Genomic DNA, 10543 nt, shown 5'->3' with positions numbered 1-10543 from the left:
TTGATACAGTGAAATTCTGGTCGCTGTCTCTTCAGAGCCAGTTCAAGGTTGTGAAGTCGAGCAAAAAGAAGTACGACATCAAGTGTTTGGTTCCTCATTGTTCATGGTGGGTGCACACATTCAGTGGGAATGGGTTGACCACTGGGAGTGCTCAATAGTTGGGGAGCATAACTGTCACATTAAGAAAATAGAGTTCTCTTATCGAAACCTATCATCTGCTTTTGTTGCCAATGGTATGTACGGAGAGATTATAGATAATCTAAAGTATGAGCCACGATAAATAGTTCATGCTATTGAAAAAATATTCTAGTACACAATAAACTACGCCAAGACATAGAGGGCGAAATAGAAGGCTATTGAGATGAGGTTTGGGACATACGAAGATTCATATAATAACTTACCATGTCAAATAGGCATAATATGTGCGAGAAACCCTATAAATTACTTTGACATCAAGCATTACCCCTCGAGTATTGCAGCATGCTTTCTTTGCATTTGCGGCAACCATCAAGGAATTTAGGCACTGTCGTTCTATTATTTGCTTGGACGGGACGTTCCTCACTAGGAAGTATAAAGGGCATATATTGTCCGCAATTAGGGTAGACGGGAACAAACAAGTCATGCTACTGGAGTTTGTCTTCATGGAGAGCAAGAACAAGGAGAGCTGGTAATGGTTCCTTGAGCGGGTCAAGCATGCTATTGTTATAGACCAACCTGATATATGTTTGATTCGCGATAGATATGCATGGATCTTGTAGGCTTTGCTGGATATGCAATACAGCATCGTTTGACGGTGTGTACAAGTAAAGTGGCTCAACTTGAAGAGCAGGTAGTGAATGAGGCATATGAGTGCAAACTTTTACAAACAATTCAAAAATAAGGACTTGAGGAGTCTTTTTAAGAAATTATGCAGCCAAAACCAGTAGAGAAAGTTCAACTCACTATAGACAAGACTAGACAAACTAACCACGAAGCTGGCAGCTGAGGTAGCAGACTCCGGAGATGAGCTGGTTGCTCTTAGATCCATCCCAACAGATACTCCCCAGATAGTAAGGAGGTCAGGGTCAACTGTTAGAAATTTTTCGTAGTAGATACAAAATGAGCTAAGAGAGAAATTAACATTGATGTACAACATTAGAGGGGTATGGTATGGGATAATGACAACTAATCTTACTGATATCTACAACTAGGTTATGCGGGGTATGAGGTCCCTCCCACTTGTTGAAATTGTTGAAGGTATTCTGCATAAAACTTACAGATATTTCATTGATCGGTATGCAGCTACTTCAAAGGCAATGTCAGATAACTATATGCTATTTGGATCGATGCTATGTGAGTATATGGAGAAGGCCACAAAGAAGGCACATATGCACCACGCAAATCAGGAGGGAACTGCGGAGCATAGGTTCAGTGTCTTGTGTTGAAATAAGGGTCGTAGGGGTGGCAAATATGAGCGCCAGTTGCAAGAGTGTGTGCGTAGGTTTGGAACATGCATCTATACGTAACAGAAGCTACAATTGCTACACAGGCCGTGTACACACATCATAGCTACAATTGGGGAGCACAATATGCTACCCCGAAAATATGTTTCCCCCTACTTTATGAAGGATCAGATACTGAACACATGGAACCATGAGCTTTATAGCTACGACATTGTTGATACCTTTACAAGTGATCGAGATCCCTCGCAAATCTACGTTATAGACAAAGAGAAGATGAAGTACACACCGAGACATCGACAAACTCGGCGGATTCAGAATGATATGGATGAATCTGAGGCGGGTCCAAGGGTGAAGCGATGCAGCAAGTGCGATGAAATATGTTACACATACAAGTATTACCCAAAAAATGCACTTGGTGTGTAGATGGGATCGTGACAACGGCCAAATGTGAATGTGTTTTGCGTATCTCGATGTTATATTTGTAAGGTTTTCGCCTTACATATGTACGTTGTATTTAGACCTTACATTTGTATTTGATTATGTACCTATATGTTGTAATATGTTCATGTAACTTTGTGTACCTGTATATTATATGCTGTTCACGTAACTGTGTGTATATGTAATATGTTCATATAACTTTGTGTAACTATATGTTATATGATGTTCACATAACTATGTGTATATGTAATATGTTCATGTAACAGAATATTTATATTTGGTTTCAATGCAGATATGACGTACCCAACAACCCCCGAGTTCCTTGACCCTGCAGTGGACAAGAAGCACCACAACTTCTTGTCTGTCGTTCACTAGATAGAGTTATGAGTTTTCCGACCACATGCCCCTGGGGAGCTAGTTATGATCGACGATCATTGGAAGCACGGTATGTCACGAGTTAGCTACGTATGTGCCTGATTATTTATTTATTGCATACTCTATATTCACTTAATATTCCAAATGGTACATGTTGGCAGCATCTGGACTCCTACCGATGTGTCATTTGGTGGAGGCCCGAGCAATAGAGAATCCTGAGGAAGCTGCGAGGCGATCCTATTTTGACCGCTCGCTGATCACTGCACTGGTCAGCTGGTGGAGGCCTGAGACCCACACTTTTCACCTCCCCTGTGGCGAGATGGCTCCGATATTGCAGAACGTAGCCTAGCTGTTAGGCTTACCTTACACCAGAGCCACTGTTGGATTCGTCGATGTGGATGCAGATTGGATGAACGTCATGCTTGCGTGGTTCACCCCTGTTCAACGGACGAACGACGCACCCGCTTATGTGTCTGAGTTCATGTTAGATCCGCAAGAGCCTATGAAGAAGTAGATCCTCCAGCTCCAGGTACCTTGCCATTTACTTTACGATTTGGAAGATATTTTACTCATCATCATTTGCCTTACTTCAAGCCTGCATACATGCACCCAGACGCATGTGTGTACTCGGTCTCGAGGCACTTGGATGCCTACCTACTTAGGTTGTTCGACTGGCTTATGTTCACCAGCGGCCAAGGCCACCGAGTGTTGAGGACCCTTGTTCCATACGCGAGGGGAATCGTAGATGCGAAGCTCGATGATGTCCTCTAGTTGAGCTGAACCTCCGCTGTCCTTGCGGTGATGGATCAGGCCTTGTGCGGCGTGTGCAAGGAAAATGAGCCACATCCCACATTCGCCGAGTATCCACTGCTGCTGCAGTTGTGGTCGTACGAGTGGTTCGCGGTCAGCTAGCCCATTGTGGATAAGTCCCCGTACCCTGAGAAATGGTACAGGGAACACGAGGAGGACAGGCCCACCATGGGCTCATTGTAGTGTTGATGTCGGGTACGTAAGAAACATAGCTCTGCTTCACTTGCTATATGTTTTAAGTCCAATTTCTTACTATTTTTCTCCATAGCCGCACTGGGCACACGAGTAGGCCCACAACGCGTACGAGCATTTTAGGTCGCAGTTCGACCGTCTGCGTCCAGAGGACGTGGTTTGGACCCCCTACAGGCACTTGATGATACAAGCCCGTGCGTCTTTCGGTCTGTCTCTGTTGTGCGGCTATGACGTTGACTATTGGCTTACGAAGAAGTCGCTCATCTTTAACATCTACGTTGAGGAGTACTCACCCCACCGCGTGATGTGGCAGTTCAGATGCTTCCAGGTGTTCCCCCTCATCAACGTTCGCACGATTCCAAACCACGTTCACAGGTAACTAAAATCAAATATCTAATCAATAGCATTCATCTCATTTATAGTCTATCTAATATGGTTTCTCTAGAAGTCAAAGAAGGATAGCGATGTTGTCCAATCAGTATGCATCCCGCATTCAGGTTCGTCATTTTCTATTTGGTCACCCTACTTATCTTTTTTTCCATTGATTCGAACGCTCCTCTTTTATGTTAGGCATTTCCGGAAGACACGGAGTTGATCAACAGAGAAATCTCAAACTTCTTGGTGGTGTATATACTCTTCGGCGGGGGTGTGATGCCTGGTTTGCGTAGAAGATGATGATGGTTAGCAAACCTAAGGGGTACATGGATGCCCTCTACTACTCATCCAGAAAATAACAAGGACGATGATTTCATACCCCAAATGTCTCAACGTTCCTGCAGCACTACATGAGAAGGTTCAAGAAACACTGCAAGAGGACGTTCATGCACCACATCAAGATAACCTACAACCAACAACGAAATAGGGCATGCTACTACCATGATAGCTCAAGTTGATCACGACGACGACGATTTCATGCCACAACAACCCCTCCCTCCGAGTCCTCCATCTCTATAGAACATTGATGACCCTAAAAATGATGGTAGATTTGATGATACCTATCGTTACAACTTCCTATCACCACCTCAGAGATGGCAACCATCTTACCTTGATAGTATTGACTGGCACAACTTACATTTTTCTACTAATTTGCATCGGCACTTTCCTCCGCCATCTTGAGATGACCTAGGTATTCAACATCTATGCACTAATAACTATGCAAATGCCAGTCACGACAATTTATTTTGTTTACAATTCCATTTCATTAGTTCATTTCGATGGGTATATGGTTAGTGTCTTATATTTACGTATTATATTATGAATTATTTGTAAACTTTATGTCTAATCAATGTTATGATAAATTTATTATATTAACGTACCATCTCAGCATAATTCTTTCCAATATATGAAAAACATTACTTAGATACCAAGCTATAGACATGAAGTGACCACACGACAGAGTTTTAATCATAAATTAAATGATAACACCTTTATTCTGACACGGAGAATCTCTGCCTAGCATCAATGCCATAACTTTTCTAGCTTTCATAGGAAATCCTATGCTCCAACCCCCAGTCAAGCCCATTCACTCAGTCCATGCACCAGCTCCCAGCTACCATAAATAATTCTACCCTCTTCCATGTATAGACCACTCCTTCCTCAACTCTCTCAACTGCAATGTCTTCGTCAGCTCCATCAAGCCCACCCGATAAACATTAGGGGATATTCATCCCCTAGGGGGTCGAACCATTGATGTACTTTTGTGACGACCCTTGTAGGTTTCGCGAGTCTCAGGATATCTCCTACATCCATGGCCTACGCTTTTTTATGTGTGCCAACTACTAATACGACAAGCCTCAATATGGATCGTATGAGTACCCACTAGTATAGCGATATAGATCACTCGTGTGACACTTTCCATACGATTTCATGCACTGGTTTACTAATCTCCCATCTTGTTTCATTTATCCAATTTCCTCTACCGATCTGTGACTTCATGGAATGGCTCGACATGAAGCAAAATGAGGACCAAAAGCGGTGGGTCTACGTGGGCATGCGGTGGAGGAGGGAAGCGTACGAACGTCAGGAGTACGAGCAATAGCAGAAGGAATTACGATTGAAGCGGCAGGAGGAGGAGCTCATGAGAAAGACAGTGGAGGAGCTTGCCGTGGCTTAAGCACGTGAAGGAGAGAGGGAAAGGAAGCAGAAGAGGGCCTATCGCGCTAAGGCGGACGTGTCTGATGCCCTAAGAAAGGGCAAATATCCTAGGTGCACTCAGTAAAGAGCATCTACTGTAACATAGCATATTTTCATTCCTTAAGGCATGTTAGGATTAACAACGGAACGCTATTAGATTAGTCTTTAGGCATACATGTCAACGTTTGCTGTTATCATATCTTTATGGTTATGATCCATTCGTGCACCAACGACAAACTTCATGTCCCATGTAATATTTGTCAGCATATGGAACATCCGTATCGGTTTTATACTAATAGTGTTTCACAACTACAGTTGTTCAAAAAATAGATTTTATATCCTCCCAACATTACCTCAATAAAAAATTACTCATACAATTTTAGATCAAATAAATAAATAAATATCGACAAATTTACATCAAATCAAAATTTTTAAAAAATAAACACTCTGTGATGTCGTTTTGGTAACTATTTGCACAACTAAATAAATATGTATTATTTTTCAAATTGACGTATACAAAATTAAATTAAAAAATAAAATTCCAAATGAGGGCTAACCACCCCTGACGCTAGCCAACCTTTCAGAGAGCGGTAAGGGGCGATGCGCATCGGGCTCTGGGAGGTGAGGACTAATCATCCTCTGAGAGGACATTAAGAGGCTCCACTACCACGTTACTATTCTTACATCATCTGAAAGAGCTGCAGTATTTTTATTGTTCCATGGTCTATTTATTAAATATTAATGTTAGAAAATATAAAAATAGAAAAACTCTTTTCCCTCCGGCTGTCCGTAATGCACTGATGCCCATCCGAGTAGTCACCTAGGCCTCGGCCTCACCGAGTCACCGAGCATCCTGCCCGGTTCGTCTGTTCGCATCTCAGGAGACTGGAAAGCCAGCATAGGCCGAATTCAAGGCCCAAAAGCACTAGTTGGGCCCCCAAATGACCAAGATTAGAGACTCGTGATGATTCAAATGGATCTTGAGTAGTAGTCAGGGCTTTAGAGAGGAGACTGGTGCCTAAGCAAGCATCGAAACTCCAAAATAAATCACTACTCGACTTCAAAACCGCTCAATTGAATATCTTAAATATGCAGTTTAACATAATTTCTTTGGACAATGCCTTTGGACTTTTTTTTTTTGAAAACCAACAAGACAGGCTATCAGAAAATTAAAGCATCCGGCTAATTGGAGCTCCGGACATCCTTGCTCCTCAATAGGATTGGCAGTAATGGAACTATTGGCAAGCTACCAGTTTAGGGATCCCACAGGTTTCTGCAGCAATCCTATTTCAATGTTGTATGTGTACCAGATTAGCCACTTCTTAGTTCTTAGCCTCCAAGTACCTCCAAATTTTAATATTGGCAAATGCTATGCTCTGTTCTCATGAGAACGAAGAAACATGGCAGATATGGATTTGGTGTGCATATACGCATATCCACCCTTGTCCACGCGGTCGATATGCACCAAGATAGGTGTTGTATTATGTGTTCATTCATTTCAAACGGTTTGGCATGTATCCTGTTGCATTTTAAGACCTCGTTCGGAATATGAGATTTCCCCCCCTAAATCTCATACGAATTGAATTGATTCCTATGAGACTTTGCAAAACTCTTATGTTCCAAACTCACGCTCAATTATGTGGATAATACGATAGGGTGGGGTGGGGGGGGGGGGGTGGGCTAAGGGACTGTAGCACTCGCTCCTGTCGCAAATAAGACATGTTTTGGACTACGTGAAGTCAATTAATTTAAACTTGGATGACAATTTACTTTTCTATATATTAAGTTTGAATATTTAAAAATTGTATGAGGATATTTGTCTTAAAAAGTATATTCATAAATGTATAATGTTGCTATAGTTTACGAAATTAGTAATTTGTGGCCATCAAGTCGGTGGCGGAAATTTTAGTACAAAATCCCAGCCAAACAAGACCTAAAGGGAAGTATTTTGCCACTGTTCTGGAAGAAGTGGTTTGGATTAAAGTTTGTCAAACACTGCCCACTCAACTTGGACTGTACATAATCAAAGTCTAACCACTTAAGTTGGAGATTGGGGACTAGAGTTAGGAACTCTCAACCTCTTGCAATTGACTCACCAACGAAACAGGCGAACCAACAAATAAATTGTAGCTTTAGGGTTTTTAGAAAAAAACTCTACTTGAGGAAGAGGCTATGACAGTTAAATTTTAGTTATTAGTTTTTACAATAAACTTTTAATTTCTTAGCACATAAAAAAACCAGAAAATCTTCTCTTTTCTTCTCAGATTCAATTCATTTCAACTATAACCAGTCAAAAAACATCAGAAGATAAGACTAAATGCCAATCCTTTAAATAACTTCTGGCTCCAGAAAAAAACCTATCAAAAAGGCCTAGAACATCCGAGCTAAAGCAGCTGACTCAACACAACCACGATTAAACTAGCGCGTAAGCAGGCTCGACCAGGAACGAGTCAATGTAGTCAAACTCCATCCGGCTTACGCCACCGCTGGCCGGCGCCATCTCCACGGGCTGGAACGCTCCCTCCGGAGGCGACGACGGCAGAGACATAGGCGGAGGCGCCCACACGGACGCCGACAGCAATCGCCGGGCCTTCCAGCCGAGCACGATCTTGTTCGGCGACGTCTCCTCCAACGTGTACCCGTCGTTGAAGAGACCGAGGAGGAGCCTGGCCTGGCTGTGGTTGAAGCAGCTGAGCGGCACGGACCGGAACCCGTTCCCGCGCATCCACTCCCCCCACCCGCTCCTCCCCTCGCCGTCGCCGTCCACGGTCCGGTACGCGCGGCTTACGGCGACGGCGATGTTCGGGGCGAGAATGGCCTGCTCCACGAGGCCGCGCACCCGGCTCTGCGTCGGGAACCCAGCCTCCAGCGAGTCCCACACCGCAGAGTACCGGTGCAGCTCCTCCATGAACCGCGCCACGAAACCGCCCGCCGCGGCGTCGCCGGACTCCTTGTCGTCCTTCTCCGCTTCGCCTTGATCCTCCTCCACCACCGTCACCACCTTGGCCCCGAGCGTTGCCATGCCGGCCAAGAAAGACGCCACCGAGCCGGTGGGCCGCCTGATGGTGGTGGTCGCCGCGGCTTGGTTGAGCACGCAGTTGGCGACGAGGGTCTCCCCCTTGACAAGCCGGATCGTCGCCGGCCGGAAACTCTCGTCGGAGTCGAGACGGCAGTGCCCGAACGAGAAGGGCTGCTTGATGGACGCCGCGAAGGCGGCTAGGCGCCGGCTGGCCACCTGCACAGCCCGGGCGCCGCCTCCGCCGCCTCGGGAGACGGCGGTTATGCGCAGGTGCGGCGGCGGCACGCCGTCGGGTTTCGAGATCATGGCCTGCATCAGCGAAGCCCACTGGACGCCCTCGGCGATGTCGTAGTCGACGATGTGCACGCGCCGGTCGCCCGCCACCGCCTCGAGGATCGCCTGGTTAGCGGTGAAGTGGCCGAACTTCATGTACGGCGACATGTCCTGCAGCATCTGGAATGCCGTCAGCACATCGCCGGTGTTCTGCTGGTGGTGGTGGGACGCGGCCGCGGCGGCCTGCCTGCCGGCTCCTCCCACTGGGTGGGACCCGTCGAGCAGCCCCTGCAGCGCGTCGGTGAAGTGCGCAGCGAGGCGCTCCATGTTGGAGGCTGCGGCGCTGGCGCCAGTGTGGGAAACCATCTCCTTGAGCCGAACCAATATCACCCGAGCCAGCTCCCGGCTCTTGTGCGGGCCGGAGAGCGCCTCGGCGGCCGCCATGAGCAGATGCAGCAGGCGGAGGCCCTTCTCGGGGCAGTCGCCCTGCTGCGCATCGACGTCATACACGGGCGTGCCCGGGTTCGTCGTGGTGGTGCTGCTCGGGCCAGACCCATTGGAGTAGCAGTACGCGTCATCGGAGAACATGGCCGGGTGGAGGCCCGTGCAGTCGTCGTCAGCCGCGCTGACGAGCGTGTCGTCGCAGAGCATGGACTCGATGAGGTCGTGCAGGTCCTGCCCGCCATCATCTGAGCAGAACGTGCCCCAGTCGGCGACTGGGGACAGCCCATTCCACGCGTAGTACTTCCCCGTGCCGTCGTCGAGGGAGGAACACGACGAGGTGGTCGTGGAGCAGCAGCCGGAGATCTCGAGCTCCCCGGTCACGTCCATGACCTGCACTTGCGTCTCGCCGCAGGTGTGAGTTCTTTCGAGCTGTGCTCTGGTTTGGTGCCCGGAAATGTTTTGGCGCGGTTGGGAGGGAGCAGAGATTTGCCGAGTCCGGAGGACATGGGCAGCGGCTTATTTATAGACGGAGGGCTGTGCCATTCCGGGTCCCGGGACCCGAACGGACTGGGAAGGAACAGCGTCACTGCACTACCAGACACCGGCATCGCAATTGGGATTAGTATATTGGATAAGATGGACGAAAAATAATCATATGAGATTTGATTTTATGTATTTTGAGGCTAAATCTAATTTATAGTGAGATATATAGTAAAAATTACCATAAAATTTTATGATAAAGATAAAGAAAATCATATATAATGAAATTAGAAAGAAAATAAATTACCAGGTATCACGCTATAAATTGTGTTTCGGCTTCAAATACATGAGACTAGATCTCGTATGATTATTATGGACAAGATTGTTTTCCTCTTTAAACCGTTCCATCGGTGAGTTGGAACTTTAGACGAACCAGACGGTCTTTCTGTTCACTGTTCAACTCTCTCTCTTTTTCAGTTTGTTATTGTTATAATTCTCAACTTTTAAGATTTAGCAAGTTTGTTATTGTTATAATTCTCAACTCTTAAGATTTAGCAACCTAGAGGACTTGGGATCAAGTCCTACAAACCCCGTAAATAAGCCTATCTAACATGCCCTTAGCACGACCAAACCTTGGCCATTAACCCATTATCTGCAAGACATGAGTTCTATTTATCATTTCAGTAAGCCGCCATTGCCATCTACCATTTCCTCTCAGCTATATGGAGTAAGAATATTAGCTATGTCCCAATGGCATTAGCAACTTATTTTGACCTTGTAATATAGTAATAGATCAAAGTGCTTAAGCTCATTGATTCTAGCAAGCACGTCAAATAAAAGAAATATAGGATTCGTTTGGTTGCAAGAAACATTTTAGATTCTCTGGTGATTCTCTAGAATCCCTGTCAAATACACCAAAACGTGAAACGTTTCACCT

The 10543-nt window shown here is 45.8% G+C and overlaps 1 protein-coding gene across 1 annotated transcript; it reads right to left on the bottom strand.

Annotated features, from left to right (window-relative positions):
* Nucleotides 1-7717: 7717 nt before the first annotated feature.
* LOC133910495 (protein NODULATION SIGNALING PATHWAY 2-like) lies at nt 7718-9734 on the bottom strand. Its single transcript, XM_062352875.1, has 2 exons — nt 9695-9734; nt 7718-9641 (listed from the first exon to the last, which is right to left on the bottom strand). The coding sequence occupies exons 1-2, from the start codon at nt 9732-9734 to the stop codon at nt 7804-7806; spliced, it is 1878 nt and encodes a 625-aa protein (XP_062208859.1). The 3' UTR covers nt 7718-7803.
* Between the last annotated feature and the right edge of the window lie 809 nt (nt 9735-10543).

This window comes from Phragmites australis, chromosome 3 (assembly GCF_958298935.1).
Source record: "Phragmites australis chromosome 3, lpPhrAust1.1, whole genome shotgun sequence".
Lineage (NCBI taxonomy): Eukaryota > Viridiplantae > Streptophyta > Magnoliopsida > Poales > Poaceae > Phragmites > Phragmites australis.
The sequence above is the reverse complement of the archived record's forward strand: the minus strand, read 5'-3'. Positions and strand labels throughout refer to the sequence as shown.

Excerpts from the sequence above, each read along its gene's own strand:
- LOC133910495 (XM_062352875.1), bottom strand. The coding sequence starts at position 9,734 with ATGCCGGTGTCTGGTAGTGCAGTGACGCTGTTCCTTCCCA. Across the intron at positions 9,642-9,694 it reads AGTGACGCTGTTCCTTCCCA|CCGCTGCCCATGTCCTCCGG; the intron begins GTCCGTTCGGGT and ends TCTATAAATAAG.